At 39.4% G+C, this 12025-nt stretch overlaps 1 protein-coding gene across 4 annotated transcripts in view; it reads right to left on the bottom strand.

Annotated features, from left to right (window-relative positions):
- The window catches only part of SLC44A1 (solute carrier family 44 member 1), a 74258-nt gene that overhangs the window by 39937 nt on the left and 22296 nt on the right, over positions 1-12025 (bottom strand). For all 4 annotated transcript variants that reach the window (XR_003529256.1, XM_027653099.1, XM_027653098.1 and 1 more), the window contains exon 4: positions 5912-6048. Coding sequence is in view for 3 of the 4 variants with exons in the window: in XM_027653099.1 (XP_027508900.1) it covers positions 5912-6048 (137 nt within the window). In the remaining variant the exon portion in view is untranslated. The remainder of the gene's footprint in view (positions 1-5911; positions 6049-12025) is intronic.

Raw genomic sequence — 12025 nt, 5'->3', positions numbered from 1 at the left:
AACCTGATTTCTAGGCCCTAGCAGAACCTAGCAAAATAGTGATGCCTTGAGATGAGCAAAAAGGCATAGGACAAACCACTCTGCAGTCAGGACTTCTCAGATTAGTATGACAGAGTTGTTCTCAGCAAAAGAAAGAAAGTTTCATTCTCTAGATCTACCCACTGGTGCCTTCCAGGAACACAATGTGTGTTTTAAAGGAAGGAAAGTAAGGCTTTTGTATGTCTATACTTCTAGTTGTTGCACAGAGACATACCACCACTTTTTTAAAACAACAAGCATCAAAGGGCAGGAGAAATTACAGCTTGCTTTTATAAATTATGTGGTACTGAACTGAATGTATTTTCTACTGCCTGCAAGTGTGTTCCAAGAAAGATCCAAAATAAAACCCTACTAGTTAGATCCTCAAATGTCTCTAGAATTGAAGACCACAAAGAGAACAACTGTGGTGGCTAAGCACAGTTGCTCTTACAACTAACAGTATGTAAAAAAACCCCAACAACCTAGATTCAGAATTTGCATGTGTCTTTTCAATCGTAATTAAAAAAACAAGACAATACTCCTCACTTTTCCCCATTTGTATTAACAGTACAGAAATGTGAATACAAATATTAATTTACTGATTCCTCCACCCATATTTCTTCCTGTGCTAAATAAAACCATCTACTCTGGAATCAAATTAAAATCCATCTAGTCAAGTAGCAGATGTTTCTCCTACTGTATCTTTAGCTCTGCACCACTTAGAGGTCAAGGACATTCTTGAGTACTAACCTGCTACTAAATATCCAAACAGTACTATTCTAAGAGTTTATCTTTCTGTATCTAAAATATCCTCATGGCAATAAGTTTTGTAAATCAGCCAACTTGTGTGGAGAAAAATCTGGCTCTTTCATGATTAGTGACTCATTTTTGACCTCTATTTTCACAATAGTCAGGTTATGAGATCATAGAATAATAATTTTTTAACCTTCTTTTAAGCTATTCCTGCTTTCAATGACCTTATTGTTCCTGATAGTTTTCTCTTTTCCAGGCAGAAGAATCACTGGTCTTTTATTATGATAATCCTTGTTACCCTTGTATACACATACAGTATGTGTATACATACTGGGAATATACAAATATGTGTGTTTGTGCATAAGTTTAAAAAAAAAAATTGTCAAGGAAGGACCAGAACACAGGCTTCATGATGCCAACAGAGCATGAGTTTACACAAAACACAGTCCCTCTTCACAATTAATAAACATTACACTTTTGGACAATGCTGTGCCTCCACCTAATCCTCTTGTGATCCTCAGTAGCTTCACAATCTCTTTCCCAAGTACGAATAAGCTTTTTAAATTAAAACACTATAAGCATAACGATGGTTGTTTCCCACCTCTTCATTCTGGGGGAATTCCTTTTGATTTGACACCTTATTCCACTGCAATTGATAGCAGGGGTTTTTCCATGTAACTCTAAATGATTAAGCAGATTATTTATTACCTCAGTGTTTCTTCCCCTTTCCAAATGGTTTATTAATGTAATGAATAACACAACACAGTAGTGGAGGACTCCACATACAGCCACTTTCTATCAAGGAAACAACTTCATTCTAACTAGAGGATCCATTTCCAACGCAAGCCAACCCTGATGGACAGTTCTGGTAACAAGGTAGAATAGAGGTGGATGACTATCTCAAACTGGTCATAATGCACTTTTACTCAAGTCAATAAAAAAATTACATTTAACACTAACATAGCCAGGTTCCCAAAGACCTGTGGGTACAGAATTGCTTTAACCATAAGATGCCTCTAACTAGCATGGTACAACATGCTTCAGGAAAATCATGAGCAAAGGATTAAGTTTTAAATAGAATACTTTCAGTGAAAACAAAGGCAGGGGGAAGAGCAGGTGAAAAATATCAGAAGCTGGCAGCAATCAAGGTAATGGCTATTTCTAAGGCAAGTACCAATGGGAACTGCAAAGATATATTTTGACTACTGCACATGAAGATGTCATTATCTTCAGATAAAAGAAAAATCCTTTTTGTTTCCCCTGTGGTTCCTCCTAATAGCTCAGAGAGATTACCTGCTCCGACCTAACCAGGCTGATTTCCTTTATTGGTTTCTTTCAGATCAGTCTCTGTAGCAAACAATGTAGCTTTATCTCTGGCTCTAAGTCCACCCAGACCATAACTAGCCTGGTCTAGCTGCAGATCTCAGACAAGAGAGATGCCTGCTAGCATTCTGCAAAAGAGAAATTTAATTTTAGGTTCCTAACTATGCAACCAGATATTTACATAACAGATAGGAATACACTGAACAGACAGTATAGTCATCACTGAATTAAACACAACAGAAATTATGGCCGCCTTCTAGTGTTTCTTTTTAATAATGAAATTTCATTATTCATTTGGCACAGTCACAGATGAATTATATCTTCAAGGATATTTCAAAATGCTTTGGCAAGTCCTTGAAAACACCATTGCAATATTTCACGGACATTAAGTTTTGAAGCATCAATCAGGTTTCTGGGAAAAACAGTTTTCAGTCACACTCCTCAAAATACACACTTTTTAAGTGCCAAGACCGACAAAAACATTGAATCACAAGTACTCCCTGCCTGAGGTGTTCTGCTGGGTGAGAAAATCCTGGGGAGAGCAGCAGCAGTCACTTCACAACATACAACATTCTCAGTTTTGTCCAATTCATAGCTCTACAAACTCAAGTATTAGTATAGCTCTTTGAGAACAGCATTAGAACGTTTCTTAGATAACACTGCACCTTTCTGTTTTACTCCCAGGAGCACCCCTGTATTTTACAACTTGCACCTTTGCACAGGGCAAAGATCTTTTCTTTTTCTTTCCCTTTTTCCTCCTCTTGGAAAATGTCTCAGCTGGTTCCCAGTGTTCTGGATATCAATTGTTCTGAACAGATTAAAGACACACACTTCCTTGTTTTCTTAAAATCAGCCTGGCTTTGCAAGGGATGTGCTTCTTCTCTTCTTAGGAAGGAAGGCACAGCAAATGCCTGACTGTGAGACAGCAAGTGGGGTAGGGGTGAGAGTGAAGTTACCGCCCTGAAATAGTGCTGTGTTATTCACAAAATCAGCTGTTTTTCTCAAATTATAGCAGAAGAGCAAGTGCATTACTGATTCAGAAAGCTTAAAGGCTGCTTTGTCATAAAATGATCTTCACGCCTCAAGCAAGCATTTTCCCTGCCCTAAATGCTTATTTATAATCTTGCTTACAGAAAAATACAAGCTGTACTGCACAATGAATAAGAGCTCTGCCATAACTGCTCTGAACCTTTGGGATTGGCAGTTGTGTCCTCTTGTTCAGAGCCAATCAAGTGTCTGTCTCACTTCAGGAAAGACACCATAAATGCTAAGTTAGCTGCAAGATAATATGTGGCATTGATAAAATCATTAGTCAATACAAGGATGTTGTAGTATGTTTTACTATGTTACATCTCTTGATAAAGATGTTTAGATTAAAAAAACCCATTCATTTTAACTTACCACACCACCTCCTGATGGGCTGAGTCACAACAGATGGTTTCTTTGGGTTGTGGAAGGGCTCTTAAGCAGTAATTTATGAAAGAACTTCAAGGTACATGGACAAGTAAGGTGATTTCAGGGATGCCATACGAACCAGGTGAAAATGGCCAACTCTACACAAGTACGTGAAACAACCTACACAGATTCTGTCTCCAGCACAATTGCTATTTTCAGGATGCAGGGAGCATTCAGGATGCAGGATGCAGGGAGCATTTCAGAAAGGCTCAAAAGAGCAAAACCAAGAGTTGACTGCACTCTTTACCCATATATTAAAAAACCATTACGATGGTTTTCTTGTTGAACGTTAGAAGTCACGAGCCTGTGAAAATTCAGCACTGATTATCACAAGCTTGCCCTCATTTTTCAGTTTGACAGCTGAACTCTATATTCTAACTATAGAACAAACATGGAAATTGCAATTAAGCTCTTTGCAGTCATGTTCAAGGTCCTCAGATTTCATCATTATCATTTTTACACTGGAGTCAATGGTCACTTAAAACAGACTGCCAAACATAATCCTAGTGCTAATTAATTTAAATCCACTGTCATATCTTAGAAAAAATGTTCTGCTTACCGAGTACTATAGTTTTGGTACTAATTCACTGTTCTTGCTCAACTATGAGACTGAATCACACTTGAACTTCTACTATACATATGCAGCAGTTAAGATAGTCAGCAATTAAGCTGTTCATTTCCTGTAAACCATCCCTTTTTGGAACCTGCAAAGGCTGGTGAACATTTAAGCAGAAATATAACCATGAAGATGACAATATTTCTCTGAACAGTGTGATTCCAGTCTTGCATAGAGTTCATCTATAAAATGAAAGATCAGTTTAGTATAATACCTGTTTTTGATAAGCTGAACATTATATAACGAAAGTTCGGAATTGAACTCCTTAATGATTTTGTTCTGATCTAACACTAGGTTTCATACTTTTGATCAAGCTTCTGGAAACTGAAAATACTGTTCTGTCATATCAAGTAAAAAGAATTATATCTTTTAAAATCTAAAGCACTAAGAGAGATACAGTTAGAAGAAAGAATGATGAGGACAAGACATAGCATAGCATGTTTTGGGAAAAGTGTTTTTTGTTGTACTTTAAAAAACAGTTACATTAAAAATATTTCAGGCACAACTAATAAGAGACTTGATTTATAAACATGGAAACAGTGTTGGTGATAAAACAAGACACGGCTGCACTTCATTACTCCAAGAAACACCTGAACTCCACTACAAATGACCTTAACTTCATACCAACAAATAACTGCCCTGCATTAGTTAAAAGAAACACAGCATGCTCAGAGGAGGAGTGAAGAATACAGCTGTAGATACTGAGTAGTTTCCCTTGTAATTGACAAGGCTGCACAGACCACATGAGGAGGCTCTCATTCACCAGCCACACCGTGGGGGCACAGCTCTTTGCACAGCTCCACAGAAGCTGTGACGCCGCGCGATGCTTCAAGTGTCAGACACCCAGGTGTGTGGGCACCGTGCAGTGGGAGAGCCAGGGGCATTAGCAGTGACCCTAGGGACACTTCCACTCGCCCTGCTCTCAAGCAAGAAGTACTCAAACAGCCTGTATTAGAACAGAAACAGACATTTCAGTTTCCTTTATGGAAAGTAATCAAGCGGTTTCGCCCCTTTGAACTGGGTCATCCAGACTGACTCATCTTTAGTTGAGCACCTCGCAAAGAAATTTTACTGCAGCACTTTAAAAGATAAGAAGGTAAGTTTAGGACGAAATGTTAACACTTAAATAGCTGAAAACCCCTGAAATTTCCTTAAATTAAGTTTTTATCTTTACTTTCTTTTGAACGTCCAAAAGTTGGTTACTTCCTATGCATTTTATTCCGTAGACTGTTAAAACAGGAACTGAGCTAGCAATATCAAAAAGTACTACTCTTAGGGAAAACTAAAAAAAAAAAAACAAAAAGCAAACCAACAGGAACCACACTGCAGCACTGAAAAGAAGCAGGAATATTTTCACACACACACACAGTCATTCTCTGTGCCACAAGTGCCATTAAATAGCAGCACCGCTCTCACTAACCCCATATACACGAGGACATTTCAACAGCACTACTGTTGAGCAGCAATGTCAGCTCATTTCCCTAGGAGCTGAGACATTCCTTCAAGTGCTTGTTACACTTTGTACACCTATTTTGACAACAAGCTTTCAATACTGCCCGAGACATGACGGAACACTAGGATACTGTAAGCTTTAGTAACGTTTTAGCTTACTGAAAAGAGCACGTTATTTCTATTCGTATTTCTTCGTACATATTTCATTTTTAGCTCAGCTAATGCATGAGTCTTTTTTTAATCCTGTGAAAATATCTGGTATATGAACAAAAGCAAACATATTTTTTTCCATACCATTAGTTTCTGCAAATTTCTGAATATCAGCCAGAGTTTTTAGTTCTTTCCTTGGGCAAGCTGATACACACAAGGCAAGAGACTTGATTTTCTGATGTACTATATCGATATTGCACGGATCCAAGAAGAATACATACCTAGGGAAGGAAAAAAGGTAAACAATTTCTATTTGAATTAACAATTACACTGAACAAAATTTCAAATTACAGGATTCAGTCAAGACTGACTGGTTCAACCTATCCATAAACACAGTAAATTTCATATTATCATAACTGAGTGGATCAAAAGAATCTATGTACTCAACATATGCACCACAAGTATATGGGTATTTATATACCTCTGGATAACACAGAAAGGATGTTTAACTCTACCTGATTCAGGTCCACTCAAATGGTGCTATTCCTAAAAACAGTAATACTCCTACCATGCCTTTTCATAAATATGAGCCCAAACATTCACAAACCTTCACTCCACCCTTAAACTTGACAAATTTTTCTAGAAAGATCCAATAAACCCCATAAAGTTACCCTTATGCTGGAAAAGGACAAAGTCCATGGCTGTTTTAATGAAAACACATAATACCACTAATCAAGAACAGCTTTTTAGTTTAGATCAATTTTCCACACCATATGACTGAACAGATTACTTTAGTATTTGCTTTGAAATAAAAATGGTTCAGATATTTCATTGCAACTATCTCATGTTCAAGTGCAGTATTTTAAAGAGATTCTATTTTCTCACTTTCCGTGATGAGTCACTGCCATTTGAAGCACATATTATAGATCCTTAGCTAACATCTCCTGGCTATACACATTTCATCACAAACCCTAAACCTACAGAGTTGCCCACTGATGGTATAATACAGATGAAGAATGCCTTTCTCTTTGGAAGTAGAACAAGTCTTTCAAATTCCTACAATTCTGGTGATACACTATACATTGAAATACTCTCTACATATTTTCTAACATTATCATAGGAAATCAATACCAAACCACCATATAAAATGCCATTTCTATTTTTGCAGCCCTCAGGATGGGAATTCATTCTGTAATCAGTAAAATCCCTTCTATTCCTAGAAAGCATTTAGGTCCTGCCTGAACAACTTCAGTCTGTACACTAATTGCTGTCTACTATTCTATTACCCAGTGTCAGTATACAAGAATGATAAGTATGTAGTACAGTCTTACTTCCTGAAAGTCCATCAAACCCCATGTAATCTAAATCAACCGTAATGTGGTAATTACCTGCATTCTTAAAACATTCCCTTTCCTTGTCCACATCTCAGTGAAAATCATCCACTGCTATTTCTGGGTTTTCTACTTAATACACACTACCCATCTCAGGAATCCATAGACCATTGTCTGAGAAGCAAATGCAAACGTGAAAATTCTGTCTCATAGAACCAATCAAAGCAACTGTATGTGAGCAATAAGCCACAATTTCCCTTTATTTCAAAGAAAATACTCTTGAGTTAATACCAAGATGTTCAACAGTTGTCTTAACTGAACACTCCTGTCAAAGCTTCCACTGCATGAGGGCAAGTCTCTACAGTTGCTATTATATAGTATAAGGGTACATGGAAGAAGAGTGTCTGTTCATTTGAGGTTATTTGGTCAAAGAAGCCACAAACAAGAACTTACAGAGTAAAACCTGATTGATGTGGTAAGGGAGGTTAGGATGGGAACAAACCCAGTCAGTCACATTAATTGGTAAGGATATGTGGATTTTGCAAATTATTAACTTTCTATAAGACTCTCTGGCTAAGCACCTTGACAAACTGAGATAATAAGGAAAAGGAGGGAGACACTCAGACATAAAACTTAACCACTTAGTGTTAATATTATATTAATAATCAGAATCAGAATATAGTAATCAGATTATTATATTAATAATCAGAAACAAACCCAGTCGATCACAATAATTGATGGGCTATCAAGAAACTGCAGACAGGGACTATGTGGCTGAAAAGGATGCAAACCCACAGATACAGAATGTAGGAGTGGTCAGTGGGACTGTGTGAGCTGCTGAGGGGGTGTGCATGGGACAGGGTGGCAGACAGAAAGGGGTGTAAAAGGGACAGTTGCATGCAAGCTGGTGTTGGTCAGTACACTGATCCCAGCACCTGATCACTGCAGCCTGTCATATCCTATTACTAAATCCTTTAACTCTCTCTCTGCATAGTTCCAGTCTCTGTTCCATGTGTATGGATGCTGCAAGTCCGGCAGGGATTAAGTGCCAGCTGCTGGGGAGACTGGCATGGGCATGAAGGATTTGGTGCCAGCAACTAGAATCAGATCAGGGGTTTACGGGCCCCAGGCCTGTGGTGCCAGCTACAGAAGTGAGTGGCGTCTCAGTGCCAGTGACTGGGGCAGAGAGGGGTCTTGGCAATGGGCTGCTGGGGTGGGAACAATGTGCATCCACAAAAAAAAACCAGCTACAGAGGTGAAGGACTGAGTACAAGTGGTCACAGCCCACATGGTGCTGGCTGTTGACAGGGGTTGAGCCAAAGCAGGTGTACACATGTTACAGAATCACAGAAAATCCTGACTTGGAATGAACCCACAAGGATAATTGAGTTCAACTCCTGTTGTAACTCCCAGGAGTTCATCAGATGGTACGTAGGAGGCTCTGGGTCCAGGTAGAGGTGTCAGGTAGGCAGAGGTTCTACACTGGTATTTGAGAGAACTGTGAGCACAGGGTGCCTGTGGAACAAGTGTGTGAGTGTTTGCTAGTTAGCACCAAGCTGGATCAGCTGCTGAGTAGGAGGAACTCAAGAGACAGATACGGGGCAGGGGTGCCAGGTGAGCAGAGGTGCCGTGCTGGTACTTGAGGGATCCACAAATGTATGTGAGCTTGTGAACCTGGAAAGTGTCATATGTATGCCTGCACTAGTGACCTTCTGTCTCTGTGAGCCCATGAGGAGGAGAGGACGTGGCTGTCTGTGCTTCTGTTTGTGAGTCCCGCTGTTGAAAGCAGCACTTTGTCAGTACCAGTCTGTGTAACCAGCTGCATGAGCGTCCCATATGTGTCAGTCCATCCCCATCCCTCAGCCTAGGCAGAGACCAGGATATATAGGGCTGGACTCCAGTTCCTGGACAGAAGGCTTCTTTGAATGTCCCTTAACACATATTACCTACGGAAACCAGGTGAGGAATGTTGCCACTGACAAGACAGAACTCAGCCCACTTCTACAGTAATTTAAATTTCAGGGCCAAGTTGTAATTTTAATTGCTGGAATATTTTGTAAAATACTACCGTTTTAACTTAAGCCTGGAAGTTTAAAAATACAACTCAGCTACAGTGTCACATGCAGTTTTGACACAAGTGTGCTGTGCTGGCATACACTTAAAGAGACACATGTAATTCAAACACTGCACTGCAGTGGCAGAGGCAGCTCTGACAGAAGTAAGGGAGTTGCACAGAAAATTCCAAGCTATCAAATCTGTGGCTTCAATACGTAGTCTAGGAAGACAGAAGTAAGATTTTTTTTTTAAAATTTCTAGCAGTTAAAACAAGAATCAAAATGCCAGGCACCAGCATTACAGAAGAAAATGTTAATTTTATTTTTGTTTACAAAGCTTACTTATAGAAAAAAAGTGATTTTACTGCAGAAAATTCCATACTGTGTCATCACAGACCAGGTTTTGTTTCTTCCTAGAAGAATGTACTTACATGCTTTGTGCTGCAATTTCAGTTATTTACAATCAACAATAGACTAATTTGTTGATAACAAAATAACTTATATCAGCAACACAAAGACTGAAGTAAACAAGGCAATCATACTGTTAGAGATGCTTCAACACTGCAAATGAAAATATGTTTGCTATATGAAAATCAGTACAGCAGACTTACAACATTAAGTGTCTTTATGCATCTTTATGTAATGTCAGCTCTGCAGAGAAGGACTTGGGGGTACTGGTGCATGAAAAATTGGACGTGGCCCTGCAATGTAGACCTGCAGCCCAGAAACCCAACTGTACCCTGGGCTTTGTAAAAAGAAGCCCAGCAGGGCAAGGGGGATGAATTTTCCCCTTCTAGTCTGTTCTCATGGGTCCCCCACCCAGCACACTGCACCCAGCTCTGGGACCCCCAGCATAGGAAAGACATGAACCCATTACAGTGAGCCCAAAGGAGGCCCACAAAAATGATGAGAGGGCCAGAGCATATGAAGACAGGCTAAAAGAGTTGGAGCTGTTCGGTCTGGAGAAGAGAAGGCTGTGGGAAGGCCTTATAGCAGCTTTCCAGTACTCAAAGGGGGCTTATGAAAAAGAGGGAAAGTGATTTTTCCCATAGACAAATAGTGAAAGGACAAGGGGGAACAGCTTTAAACTAAAAGAGGGTAGATTTAGAACGATAGAATCTTTTAGGTTGGATAGAATCTTTTAGCTGTAAACCCAACACTGACAACTCCACGACTAAACCATGTCCCTAAGCACCACATCAACACGTCTTTTAAATACCTCCAGGAACGGTGACTCAGTCACTTCCCTGGGCTTGATAATCCTTATGGACAGAGAAATTTTTCATAATGTCCAATCTAAACCTCCTCTCAACTGCTACATGGGAGAAGAGATTGATTCCCCCCCCTTTCCACAACTTCCTTTCAGGTAGCTGTAGAGAGCAATAAGGTGAAACCTGGAGCTAATAATCTGAACATCAACAATACTTAGAACAAACGAAGCTAGCATCTTAAACATTGCCTAAAAATTAACAGCTAGAGTGTACAGCCCATAGAGCATGGTATATGAACCATAACAACCATATTACAATGTGGACTACAGAACACTGCCATTGGTACGGACTGTCATGTGAGGGATGGGGAGTTTGGATTGAAAGGGAATAATTACCCAGGTTGTTCTTTGTTCAGGTTCCCTTTTTCAAGGCACATAGATCAAGTTACCAAATATCATAATTGATCTGTGCCAATAAATCTGTCAAATGAAGATGAGAGCCTAGTGTCAAAAATGTCTTTAACTGTAGGGCACATGCAGTTTCACTCAACCAAATTCTCTGCATGCTTGTTTGCAAACTCTCCCTGGGTTTTCCCCTTACCTAAACCCCATTTTCTGGGGTCAAGGGCATTTGTTAAGGTGGAATGCTATATTCCCTATAGCAGCATATGCACATCTCCTTATAGTGGAGTAAACAGCAAAAACTGAGTTCTGTCCAAGCAGTATTGGTGATCAAAAATCAGACTGAACTAGCATTTCAGGGACTTACATTTGTCTGCCATGGTCATCATTTATTTGCAAATAAAACGTCATTTTTTTAAGCCCCTTATAACTACCAGAACTTGTAAAGCAAGGAACTTACTTGAAGCAGATAGGTTTAATTAGAATTCACTGCCATGTCTGACTCTAGACTATTAAAGTGTACTGTTGTTTCTGTAGTAAAAATAAAAAGATGCCTGATCCGCTCTTTGTTGATGAGACCAAATTGTAGAACCCTCCTTCCCAAGATTTCATCTCAGTGGTTTCAGCATATCTGATGTACACAGAGCAAATCATATCCCTGTGAGGACTGTCCTCCTCACCCTTACCACCCAGATTTCCATATCCACACAGGCAACATTCATTTCATTTCCACATGACAGTGCCTATGGGTTGCTGTCACGTACAAAGAAAATGTTATTTTTACAGATGATTTAGCTTTTCTGCCCTTGGATTGGGAAACGAAAACAGAATTACCCTGCCAGCAAAATGAAATAACTTCATGTTTCCAGAACTGCATTTGTGGATCCTAAAAGTCCTCTTTCTCTACACAAACTGAAATGTACAGGCAGGAAGAAAAGCTTATTTTTACAGGCTGTCTGAAAAGTACTCTTATAAAAATAGCATGAAATACTCCCATGAACTGTACCTCAGACACTGGAGAAATTCCATCTGCTAGAGACAGATGCAAAGCAGATAGCTGTTTAAATTTGCTTGGCAATTTTTCAGAAGAAACTATAGGGTGTGAGAGAATGAAGGATCACTCGCTTATATAAGAACCAATCTCTTCCAAAACTAGGTACCCTGGACTGCACCAGGCACTTCATGTGAACAGTCAATCTGCCTTGGTAGAAGGTTTTCTCTTACTCTCAGGCAAATAGAGATGATGATATTCCTTATAAGT

This window comes from Corapipo altera, unplaced genomic scaffold (genome assembly GCF_003945725.1).
Source record: "Corapipo altera isolate COAL_440 unplaced genomic scaffold, ASM394572v1 61305, whole genome shotgun sequence".
NCBI classification, from domain to species: Eukaryota; Metazoa; Chordata; class Aves; order Passeriformes; family Pipridae; genus Corapipo; species Corapipo altera.
The sequence above is the reverse complement of the archived record's forward strand: the minus strand, read 5'-3'. Positions and strand labels throughout refer to the sequence as shown.